Below are 13135 nucleotides of genomic sequence, written 5' to 3' on the forward strand. Positions count from 1 at the left end.
AAGCCTAATGTGTTTCAAATTGGTGCATTTAACAATATTTTTTGTACAGTTTCAATATTCCTATAACTTTCCCTCTTAGGTACTAAAGAAACAAGAAGAGAAAAAAATATCCATTGAATTTTCAGTAAGAAGATATTATTTAAAAAAAAACTTTTTATTATTAATACTTAAACTAGAAAAGAGTTGAAGAGCCACAGTTAATGTAGTCAACACTCAATTTGAACAATACCACCCTTTGCCAACCATATTTTATCAATTTTCTGTATAGTTTCCCCCTGGTGGATGTGTGTGGGGGGGGGTGTGCGTGCACGAATGTATGTGTGTGTGAGTGTGTGCGTGCACACACACGTGGACATGCACACTAGCTGGTCCTTTCCAGGATTGTCACCGTGACCATCCATGGGGGCCAGGGGGTTTCATTTATAAGTCAATTCTGTGTTAACGCAGGTTCTGAGGTAAATGGCCAGGCAAACCCTAAGTGTTCCTGTACTACTAAAGAAATATTTATTCTGATACACATTGAGAAACCTGTGGCCATAAATCCTAACTGAACAATGATCCCAATTGGCCCTGTCAGGAGTTAGCCCCATCCATCTTTCCTTCTTGACATATTTCTTAATTGGTTCGCTTTATTTCCACCTGTTTATTCTCAGAGTTAGTACATCTGTTGTTATCCTACAAGTTACTGGATTAATCATTAATCTTAAAGACAATTTAAAGAAACCCTGTAATCCTGCTACATTATTGGTTCGCATTCCACTCTTCATTACCAACTACTTCCTAACAATTTGAAGATAGGGAGAGAACCCTGAATTATCAAGGTGGGACTAAGAGAATCACAAGAGTCTCTAGAAGTGAAAGAGGAGGTCTGAGTAAGTTGGAGGGAGACGGACTAAGAAAGAGAGATGTGATATAAGAAGTGTCACAGGTGAGTGGGGACCTGAGGCTGCGAACCTCTGTTCTTGTGTTCTGGTGAAAGAAAATTTAAGGTCAGACATGAAAAGCCATGCAAGAGAAATTTAATATAAGTGAAAGTAAAGTAAGGCCCAACCAGAAAGCATTCTGAAGAGTGGATCATCTCTGAGTAGAGAGTGACAAAGGAAAGAATGCTTCTTTCAGACTTATTGCTGTTTGATGTTTGTCAGAAGAATTGCCCTTAGCAGTCTTCACCATCCTTCAGGTTGGGTGTGTGTATGGGGTGACCCTAGTTTGTCCTCTTTGGAACTGTCATGGTGGTCTACCCATTCAAGGAGGCTTCACCTACAAGTCAACCCTTTGTTAACGTGGGTATTGGGGTCAGTGGCCGGACAAAGTTTAGCCTAGTGTACTTGAGCTATTCAAGAAATTTCTCTTCAGAAATACATTGAGAAACTTGTGACCATAAACACTAACTTTACAATGACCTCAGTAGACCCTGCCATGGGGTAACTTCTATTTATTTATTTAATTTTGGTACCAGGGATTGAACCCAGGGGTGCTTAGCCACTGATATGTTCTCACTAAGTTGTTTAGGGACTTGATAAGTTGCTAAAGCTGGCCTTGAACTTGTGATCCTCCTGCCTCAGCCTCTCAAGTGAAGGGTATGAAAAATGACAACCCCCCAAAATTGTCTGACCCAGAGGAAGATGGAGAAGGAAGGCAATCATTAATCCTTTCCCAGTAACAATGGGCCCCTAGGGGATAAAAGCAAACTTTCATCCCTTCCTGGGTTTCCCTAAGCATCTCCACCAAAAGCAAACAAAAATCCTGTTGCAACCACAATGGATCCTGAAGGAAGGAGGTGGATACTAAAATGCTGGGCCCAGGACTTTTACCCTTTCCTATTGTCAATGAGTCCTGGAAGGAGAAAAGCATATAGTGAAGCTCTGGGTAACAATGGGTCTCAGAGGAAGAAGAGTTCTGAATTTTTCCCAGAGACAATGAGTTTCAGCTTTTTACAACTTTTTTTTTTTTTGCCCGAACCAACAATTCCTGCTTCAGTCTCCAATAATTAAACTACCCTCGTTGTAAACTATAAAACTCAAACTCCTTCTGTAACTGGGGACCATTTTTCTACCAGAAAATGAGCACCTCTAGTCCCTGATTGATTGACTCTGCTGCAGACTAAAGGGAAGCTTTTGAGGTCTGCTTCCATCCTGGTTATTTGTGTTTTCATAATGGTGCCGAAACCATGTTGGTTATTTTTGCTTATACCAAGTCTCTGGGATTACAGGCATGTTCCACCTTCTGTCTTTCTTTCTTGACATATTTCCTAATTGACTCCCTTTGTTTCCTCCTATTTATTCTGAGTCAGTACATTTGTTGTTGTTCACTAGTTACTTGAGTGTTACTACAGGCCATTTCAAAGAAACCCTGTGACCATTGTGCTGTTGGTTCACATTTTACTGCTCATTGCTAACTACTACCTACCAAGAAGGAATCAGTTACCATTGCTAACTTGAAAGAAGGAGTGAGAGAAGCATGAAGCAAGGAATGCAGGTGGCCTCTGAAAACTGTTAAGGAAATCAACTCTCCCTTGGAACCTGCAGTGGGGAGCACAACGTTGCCAACATATTGATTTTAGCCAAGTGAGATCTGTGTTCAGTAACTGTGTGATAATAAATTGTATTGTTTAAGGTACCCAGTCTGTGGTAATTAGTTAAAATAGCATAGAAAACTAATATAGAGAGTGAGATTGTACTGCCATTTGGCAGTGTTGTGATAACTAGAGAATAGATAAAAGATGACTAACTCTAAGGGGGAACTTTCATTGTGTGGGGGTTTCCTCAGAAATCTGAATCCCTTAGCCAGAAAATAATGTAATTTCCCTAATGCCTTATAAGTGGAGTCATATATGTGGTAAAGGTCTGTTTTAAAGTTCTGCTTTTGTACTAAAAACCAAAGTCAGCACTCTGTCAATTTAAAAATGGAGAAAAGGCACGGACACCCTCTGCTGGTCGTAGCTGAAACAGATTTTGGTGTTGGATTCTGGTATATTATGGGACTACTTAACTGATTTTGAGGGCAACCATAGGTGGGGTCTCTGTCTGGAGAGAATTGCATCAGCTGTGGAGAGTAATGGAGCAAACTTAGCTGATTATTTTACCAATGAGTGATTGCAAAGTACTTCCTTTGGTTGATTTGTTTGTTGTTTTTGACAAAAACTCATTAAGAATATGAGATGTGTAAGACAAACTCCTTTTCTAGATCAGAGAAGAAAAGAAAAACCAGTATCCAGGATGCTTACTCAACAAGAAAATTTATTCAGAGATTGAAACATAATTTGTCTTAGTAATTTAGTTTCTGAAATTTTATTCAATCAGTGTTAGGAAACTTATACAAGAATTTTTAAAAACTGTTGTAGAGTTTGTATTTCTGATTTTTAAAATTGACATTAAAAAAAAAAAAAAAACCTCCTGAAATAATTTTGTTTTTCTGGATTTGTCCTTCATGCAAAAGAAGGTTGGTTACCATCAGCTTAGAGCTTTCCTATTTAAATCTGACAACTCCATTCTCCCCCTTTAAACTGCTCCCTCCCATTATGACAGACATATCAGTGCATGGAAGTTAGGCATGACAGGAAGAGCAGGAAGGGGAGGGCAAAGAAAAGGGGCTTATTTAGAGTTTCAGTCATTTTATATAAACAACACATTTATACATGACATGTTTTTATTTAACTAGATATTTCTTCTTCCTTTTCTTCTTTCTCAGAGCTGAGGATTGAAGCCAGGGCCTTGGTCATGCTAGGCAAGCACTCTCCACTGAGCTACATACCCAACCCTTTATCTACTTTATTTATTTATTTTTTCATTTCATAGCAGTTTTATTCATTCACTGATCCAATATTTACAGGAGCCAGAAGGGACAGGCCATGCTCAGCCCAGAGAGGCAGCTGCCACACTTGCCAGACCCCCCAGTCATTAAGTACAGATAAGGGATCGGTTTGGATCACCTTCAAAGCCATGTGGTGGAGGCCACAGGGCTGTTTGGGGCCTGAGCTCCAGAGGCAGTGCTGAGCCCATTACCCCCTGGCATCAAGCCCTCTGGGAACACAGGAACTCCAACTGATTTGTCTTGATCCTGCCATCCCCCTCCTGAGTGCCTGGCAGAGGCCAAGGAGGCGGGTGCAGCAGTGAGAGCTGAGAGGCACCAGTTCCTGCAAGCAGCCCAAGCTCTAACTGAACTTGTGATCCTTTTGCCTCAGTCTCCTGAGTAGCTGGGATTACAGGCATATGTCACTGTTCTGGCCCTGATATTTCTGCATACCATTCTATATATCTAGTGTTTGGATCTGGAATGACCCCTCAAAACTCAATATGTTAATGTCTAGGTGCCCAGCTTGGTGTTTTTTTTGGTGGTGGTGAAACTTGTAAGAGGTGGGGCCTCTTAGCAGGAGTTCCCTAAGCCTATGGTTTTTCTGTTACTCCCAAACTTCTGAAAAATATGTAAATCTACTGGTAAATTGTGAATTAACCCAGTCAGGCTGAGGCTCAGACCCTGGGAAAGAGTTTTGGGATCTTAGTAGGTGAAGGAAGATGCCAGTCACAGTTGGGATAGTAGACATACTTTATTTGAAAGTGACAGCAGCCCCAAGCCCTTAGCTCCCCAAGTCATTTTCATAGGACTGTTTTATGTATAGGCCAAAGAAGGCACATTGCCAACAGGTTGCATAAGTGAGTACATGCTCACAAGCAAAATGTTTATGACCTTGAGTACATACACTGAATCAGGGTTTTCATGATCTTGGCTATATACTAAAAACATAGCCTTCTGGAAGCTTTGGCAAGGGAACCTAACTATAGTGATCTTCGGCCTGCCCTACACCCCCAGTAATTAAGCAAAAAAGCATCTATAATTTACTTTCCAGTGCTATCTATTGATCTGATAACGAAGACCACATGAGCCTGAGGATCTGGAAATTGACCAAACCACTAGAACTTGTCTTGAGATCACTCAACTATTATCACTTCTACATACTTTTCCATACCTTCAACAAACAGGAACCCCCAAAATGTGTCTCTCACCCTCAAAATGATCTGCACTCCCCCTTGAAGGCATATTCCTTGTTTCATACCCAAGGGTGTGTCTTGAGAGTGCCCTCATTCTCCTCCAAATCTGTTGTGTACTCTCCTACTCTATGTCTTTAACTGGTGCCTACACAATTCCTTTTCATTAATTATACCAAGAACCCTGTCCTTCTTGAGTGGAATTCCCCTTTCTCTCCAGGAACTCCTCAGACCTTGTAGAGGGGACACCTCTTCTCCAGTGATAAAATGACCGATAAGTGTTTTCATATAAATTCCCATCTCGCTAACCCTTTGAGTGGGATAACTCTGAGGTTATATGCTTTACACTGGCTTCCAGAGTTTTTTAGTGGGAGTAAGCTCCAGTTTTCCATGATGCTAACTTTCTTGATAATAAACCCATAGTGGATTTCTTCTCCTCCTTGACTCATTTCCTTGCTCTGCTACCAGTGTTTCGTAAGATCACCTCCATCACTGACTACTTTAACTCAGGTCCTTTCTCACAGTCTGCCTTTTAGGAAATCCAAACTAAGACTTGGACTGTCCCATGGGAATAATGAATAAATAGGAGTACTCCAGTTTGTGCTCCCTACCCAACTCCTAGACTACTTCAGACTGAGTGTGGAGTCATTTTCTTTTTAGGGAATTTGACCAGCCAGAAAGAATGACGTAAAAATGCTTATATCATCTGTGTCCAACTAACATCCCAGCCAGATCATCCTACAGCAAAGCTCTCAAAAACAAGCCCTAACCTCATGTTGAGAGCTTCCAATCTATTTTTATAGCACTTGACTCCATTTTTTAAGGACTTTTCAGTGTGGGTGAATAGTGAAGGACCACAGTCAACTAATAAGATAGGAGATCAATTTAATAGCAAAGATCGACTGAAATGAATAGGAGAGGAAAACTTAAAAAATATATTAATATTCTCTGAAGAATATGAGAAATAAATAAATAAATAAATATATACATATTTATTTATATATACATATTTATATACATATATGAAATATGTGTATATATATATACACACATATTTCATATATGTATATATGAAGCAAGAATAAAATAACACAAGAAAGGGACATTTGAAGTTTAAAATAGAACTCTTCTGAAGAGTTAAACAAAAACAAAAATAAAAAAAACTCTGTAGATGTCCAAAGGATATGAGGAATTTACAAGAAAGAGCAGAAAGACAAAGTTGGAAAACTGGAGAGTAAGATAGATGGTGCCAGTCTTTTTTTTTTTTTTTTTTTTTAATATATTTTAGTTGTCAAGGGACCTTTATTTATATGCGGTGCTAAGAAGCAAACCCAGTGCCTCACACATGCAAGCCAAGTGCTCTACCACTGAGCCACAGCCCCAGCCCTGGTGCCAGACTTTTATATCGCTATGGGATATAAGAGATTTCACACATCAGCAGCTGATGAGAGGGTGAAAGAAAGCTGAAAACATAGTAACTAGTTCATCTCAATAAAACACACACAATTTAGGCAGTTACACAGGAATGTAAGCGGAGGCACTGGTACGCTGCTCTCACAGGAGTGTGAAGAAATTATGCAAACCTAGATATAATGAATTCGACAGAAATTAGGGGAAAGTATGAGACATTAAATGGTAGAACAGAGTAAACTCCTGATAGAGCGGTGTGTGTGGTGGGGGTTGGTGGAAGCTGTGAGTCTGATACAAGAACAGATGGATCCAGATCACGAATTTGGACTCCACCAGGATGAGAAATGAATGAGGACAAGACAATTACAGTGGTGTGTAATGGATAGAATGCAAAGCCCATGTTCAGGTTCAGTGTTTCCTGAGATCTCACTGGGTGTCAAGTAGTGGGATAAAGTCCTTTTCTTCATATTTGGGACCAGGTGTCTGAGGAAAAAAGAGAGGTGAAGCACATTAAAAACGGCATACTCTTTTTGGGAACGGTGCCCGCCACTGATCCCAGTAGCTCTGGTGGCTGAGGCAGGAGGATCGCCCAAGTTTAAGGCCAGCCTCAGTAATTTAGTGAGGCTCTAAACAGTTTTGCCAGACCCTGGAGAGGTGGAGAGGTGGTTAAGCGCCCCCAGTTTCAATCCCCAGTACCCCTCAAAACAAAAATAAAATTATAGTAAAAGGCACAGCCAGTGCCTGGAGGAATGGGGGGGGCGGTGGTGAGTGAGTGCGCAGGCTATTTGGTGAATACTTGAATACATGATAGTGCTTATCGGATTCTCGGGTCAGCCTTGCCTGGTGAGCGAGCCACGGAAAAGTCAATGAGACCACGCCGAAGTCCCGGATGTTGGTCTCGCGTGGGCATGGAAGACCCTAGCTTTCTAAACTTCCAAGCGGCGCAAAAGAGGCCTGATACGCATGCGCCTACCCGTCCTGGCGCTCAGTCGAAGGCGGCGGGAAGTTGGTTTTCCGAGCAGGAACTGAGCAGCATGAAAAAGGATTGGAGATGACGGACCAATAAACAGACGTCTCATTGGCTTAGCGTTCTCAGACTCCCAATCCTTCAGCTTCCCATTGGGCCTTTTAAGCAGGGCAGGGGCGTGGCTGTCGGGGCTCCGCCCCGTACCTCGGCCCAGCCTCGGGGTCCTGGGCTGAGGAAGCGGGACGGAAGTGAACGGGTCCCGCCCCTTCCCCCTTCGCTTTCGTCGGAGCTGCAGCCGCTGCCGCCACCGCAGCCCGCTCTGCGGCTAGCCGGAGCCTCTTTTCTGTACCCTCGGTCCCCGGCCGCGCGGAGCCGGGATGCACTGCTCCTGCTGTGGGTCCTCATCATGGAGACCAAACGGGTGGAGATTCCTGGCAGCGTCCTGGACGATCTCTGCAGGTACTGCGCTGCTGCGGGTTTCTTCTCAGGTTCGCCAACCCCCCGGGCGTCCTCCGCGCGCCCGCTTGCAGGTCCTCGCGTTCCTCTCCCGCCGCCGTCAGCTCTCCACCGCCGACTCTTCCCCGCCACCGCCCCCTCTCCGTTTCTGCCGCAGCCTCCCTGTTTCTCACGGCCCCCATCCTCCCGCGCTGAGCACGCAGTGTCTGGTTTTCTTAGTATCCGCACGGGTTTCGCTTTCTCGCAGTTGAAGCCGCTCGTCCAGAACCAGAGTTTTCTTTAGCATATTTTCGGCCCATTTCTGTCTCTCTCTTTTGGTTGCTGACTTTCACACACCGTTTCTCCAACCTCCGTCTCATTTTCTGAATCTGTAGGAAGCCCCCAGTGTATTGGGTGGTAGGGTCTCTGGTACCTGGACCCACGCAAGGAGCAGTTTTGAAACTTAAAAACCTTTCTTCTGCTTATTCGTCTATGTCCGTGGCATTCTCTATACATTCCTAAAAAGAATTTATTATTCTCTCTTTCCCAGGACTTAAAAATCTTCGAGAGGGAGAGGGGAAAAATCGAGAGCTGCTTTTCTTTTCATCCCTTAATTATCTTACTTGAAAGGAAATTCTCATTCGCAGGGTTTTAACTCGGGGTACGTACACTTTCCCAGGAGAAATTTTGTGCATTTTTTCTTGTCAGCTGTGGTTGTGGTTTCAGATAACCAAATACGTGTAAAATGTACTTAAAATACTTCTTCGAAGTAAAATTTTTGGTAGTTAAGCGAGTTGTCGTCCAGAGATGTGGACTGTGAAGTCATTTGGATTACAAGTGAGTAAAAGCTCTGATAAACACTTATGTACTTTTAATTATTGTACTTGTGTTTAAAGGTCAGATTCAGTGGTGTCGCATCCACGCTGATTTTTTTTTTTAAATGCCAAGGAAACAGTTTGTGGAGTTTCTACTGGGCTAGGTATTGGATGCTTCCTTCACTTTTATCATTTTATTTAATTCTCAAAATAACCCTTTTTTGATAGGTATAGTGATTTCCATTTTTTTTTTCCAAACATGCAGAGACTTGGTAATTTAAACACGGTCACATTCATCTTAATTCAGAAAATCAAGATTTGAAACCTGTGCCTTTTCTTTTTCCAGTAGTACCTGTGCTTTTTCCCCCCATCTGTACCAAGTCCAACATTTTGCACTTCACAAAAGTATACGTGAAGAGTAAGTAAACTAATTTGCAACTAATAAGAATGTCATGTGATGGAAGATTTATATTTTTTGAAAAATGATAGATGCAGATGACCTTTAAAAGTTAAAAAAATGCTTTCTATGATCCCAAATTTGGTAAGAGAATTTGGTACATTTATTTCTATGAGGAGAAGTGCCTAGAAGATCATGAATCAAAAGTGAGATAATAGGATTGTGGTCTTCATTTTCTTCATGTTACCAAGATTTTTTAAAGGGTGTTCATTTTATAGATAGAAAAAAATTAGAGAAGAGTATTTGGAAAGGTGAGCAGTTAATTGTATGTGGGTTAATAGAGGTAAAAGTTGATTTAGTTAGGCATCTAAACTAGTCTTCCTACCAGTGTTGGGATTAATATGGCCATTTCGTAGGATTAAATCATTTAAAGAAGAGATAGGTCACTATGATACTATGTATGGAACCTGTTCACAGAATAGTTAAATGTGTTTTGTAAATAGAAGGTTAAATATCCCTCCAGTGTTAAATACAGATAGTTGATTTTCCAGTGAATGTATTTAAGCTATTTTCTTTTATAACTCTTTGGAATGGTTTTAACTTAAAAAAGTTTTTTTTTTTTTTAAACAATTACTGTTTGGGTATATACATAAAAATGTAATATATTAAAAAAAAATTAGGGCTAACTAGTCTATAAACTAGTGACAAAACCAAATGGCCATTTCTTAATATTTCAGGTTTTAAAAATAATGCTTTTTGAAATGCTTTTGAAAGTTAGTATTTATACCTTTGTTGATGAATTTGAAGATGTTTTTATGTTAATAATTCAAACTTTTGATTGTGGTTTTAAAAAAAATTTACACTTAGAATTTAAATTTTTTTCTGGGCTTTTTGTTTGTTTGTTTCCTTTTTGGAATGGAGAATTGAACTTGGTGCATTTAATCATGAGCCACATCTTCAGTCCTTTTTATTTTTTATTTTGAGACAATCTTACTAAGTTGCGATATATATGAATATACATAAATATATATGGCTTTATTTTGTTTACTTATTTGTATGTGGTGCTGAGGATCAAACCTAATGCCTCACACATGCTAGGCAAGGGCACTACCACAGAGCCATAACCCCGGCTCTTACTAAGTTGCTTTTGGCCTAAGTTGCTGAGGCTGGCTTTGAACTTGCAATCCTCTTTCTTTAGTTTTTAGAGTCGCTGGGATGGACCATGCCCAGGTCTTAGATACCTCCTGATTTATAAATTCAAACCCCATTCTGTTCCTTAGCATTAGAGGGTTTTTTTGCAATTTATTTATTTATTTTGATGACATTCTCCTGTGAATCTTGCCTACTGTAGCCATTGCCACATATTAATAAATTTTGGAGAAATGTGAAATTTGGAAGTTGATTTTAATGTAAAAAAAAGTAGAGGAAACTTAAAATTTCAAAATGTGATCAGGTAACCATTAGTCTGCTTACAACATAAGATATGGAATGTTATCTTTCAGATACCTTAATTGCAACATTTCATTTACTGGAATACTGTGCAGCCATTACAGATTCCTAAAGCAATTACCAAATAGTAAACTGAAGGAGAGTGTTTGTATGGTGGAAGACATACATATCATATCATTGAGTGTAATACTTTTTAGTAATTAAATGCCTTTGCTTAAAACAAAATTTTAAGAATGTGTGTGTGTGTGTGTGTGTGTATTTGTATACACAGGAAATATCTGAAAAGAATTTCTACTATGCTGTAATTTTTGGTTTATTTCTGAGTGGAGTGGAGTTAGAGGAAAGGAAGAGAAGACTCCTCTTAAAATATTCTAGGGGCAAAAATCACCTTATAATTATAAGTATATATAAAGTTAAAATAAATCAGCATTTTATGATGATACTTGCCTTTGATACACCATGATTTTTGACATTTTAAAGTCAAATACAAAAAACAAGTCAAATAGTTTTTAATACCATATAAACTAGAATTAAAACTGCTTATAAAGAATTGGAAAGCATGTTTTAAAAATGAAAACTGGAGTTTGATGAGTTGTTTCCTTTTGAAAAAAATGCTTGAATTATTATTATTTTTTTTTTGTACCAGTTAATGAACCCAATGGTGCTTACTTAACCATTGAACCACATTCTTAGCCCGTTTTTATTTATCTTTTATTTTGAGACAGGGTTTCACTAAGTTGCTGAGGGCCTTGTTAAGTTGCTGAAAGCTGACTTTGAACTTAAGATTCTTCTGCCTCAGCTTCCCAAGCTACTGGGATTATAGGCATGTGCCACCTTACCTGGCTGGAATTTTTTTTTAAAGCCCCTTTAAAATTAGATGGCAAGGCCAGCCTTCTGTTAAAAGGGAAACTAATGTTGCCATTATTTTGGAGATAACATAGGTTAATTAAACAATTTGTGCTCATTTTTAGTTAGCCATTTTAGTGTTGAATTCTGAAACTTTTCTTTTAGCTAATTGCAATCCTCATACTACTGTTTCTATAGGAAAATTGATGATAACATCTTGAGAGATAGCTTTTCTATAATAAATTGTGGAAGGCATATTATTTCCCCTAATATTATATACATATACGTACATATGCATACACTTTTAAATCTTTAAAACAGATCAACAGTATGTGCAAAATGAAAGCATTAAATATGTGTAATTTTCGTGTATCAAAATTTTCTTTTTCTTACAAACTTAATGATGTAAGCTTTCAGCTATGAAAAAGATGTAATCATGTGTATGTTTTTTAAAAATCAGTACAGTTGTATTTATAAATGAAAAGCAACAGTTTCTTGTCCTACCCCTATCTATTTCTGTTCTTTCTAGAAGCATTGACTTTTACTTTTGTGTTGAATGCTTCTGGTGGATACATCAATATTTTAAAATATACTTGTGCCAGTTTTTTGTTATATTAACTTTGGATATTAACATAAGGATTTAGTTTATCTTGGTGGATATTAGGTAAGGGTTTAGTTTACCACATCCACTATTGACCTCATCCTGTCTCCAGCATGTTGTATTTTTATTACAATTTTAAGCTATTCTGTTGTTTACCTTTGACACTCTTATATACTTAAAATTATATTTCTGTTGAACATAGAAAATCTCTTGAGTCTCTGTTTGATCAGGTGAGGCAATTAATACTCCCTCTTTTACATTTCTTAAAGTCTACTAATTGGTCATAAGGTCATAATAAGTTAACTTTTTAGATGTGTTTTTGAGCAACACACACTTTCCTGACCCCTTAATTCCTTTTTATTTTTAAGATTGGTGTTCTGTTAAAAAAATTTTTTTTCGTTTCACATTTAGACTGTTTTTCTTACACGTCTACCCTTTTCCCCAACATTTCCATAGTTTTCTAGCCTCCCCACTTCTCATCTGCTTCTTGTTAAACCCTCAGTCTTACTATTCTACAGAATTCTTTTTTCCTATACACTGCCTTCTTGGAAATCTCCACTTTCCCAGTCCAATCTGGATTAGAAGCTCCTTAGACTGCCCAAACAATTGAATTCAGTTTCACAATTCTCAGCTTGTACTTACTCTTTCTTGAATCTCATGTTTTATTCTTTCTAGATTTTTATTCTTGCTTTCCTGGTGCATATATTAACTTCTTTTGAAGGGATAAGTAAAGGGGGAGTAAACTTTTTAAGTCCTTGTATGACTAAGGACCCTTCCAGATACTGGATGGAGTTCCTAGGTGTTTTAAGGTCTTTTAATACTTCTAGTAGTCAGGCTTAAAGAAATATCTGCAACACTGTCTTACAAGGCTTTTGTTGAGTATATTTTAGTAATGATATTGTTAATTTCTAAGGGCTCGTATTCTGTGTGTGTGTGTGTGTGTGTGTGTGTGTTTTAAGTGAAAAATACATTTGTTCCAAAGGGCTTTTTGACTCTCTTTGAGGGCATTAATTAATTCTTCCTTTGACCTTTCGTCCTTATTTTCTAATTCCTGAATTTTTTTCTTTAGGGTCTTTTTTTTTTTTTTTTTTTTTTAAGTTTAATTTTTTTTCCCAGGTTTTCTTTAGATGTTGAGTGATTCTTGGTTGCCTTTTTCGTATTTGGGATGGGATAGTAGAGGGGCTTATTATTGATAGTTTTTTTCTTTATGTGAGTGATAGGGACTTTGCC

General features: G+C 38.9%; 1 protein-coding gene across 1 annotated transcript in view; it reads left to right on the plus strand.

The window, feature by feature from the left end:
- The first annotated feature begins 7595 nt into the window (after positions 1–7595).
- The window catches only part of Dcp2 (decapping mRNA 2), a 45244-nt gene continuing 39704 nt past the window's right edge, over positions 7596–13135 (plus strand). The window contains exon 1 of the mRNA XM_076856649.1: positions 7596–7821. Coding sequence (XP_076712764.1) covers positions 7769–7821 — 53 coding nt within the window. The 5' untranslated portion in view covers positions 7596–7768. The remainder of the gene's footprint in view (positions 7822–13135) is intronic.

Source organism: Callospermophilus lateralis, chromosome 5 (assembly GCF_048772815.1).
Source record: "Callospermophilus lateralis isolate mCalLat2 chromosome 5, mCalLat2.hap1, whole genome shotgun sequence".
Lineage (NCBI taxonomy): Eukaryota > Metazoa > Chordata > Mammalia > Rodentia > Sciuridae > Callospermophilus > Callospermophilus lateralis.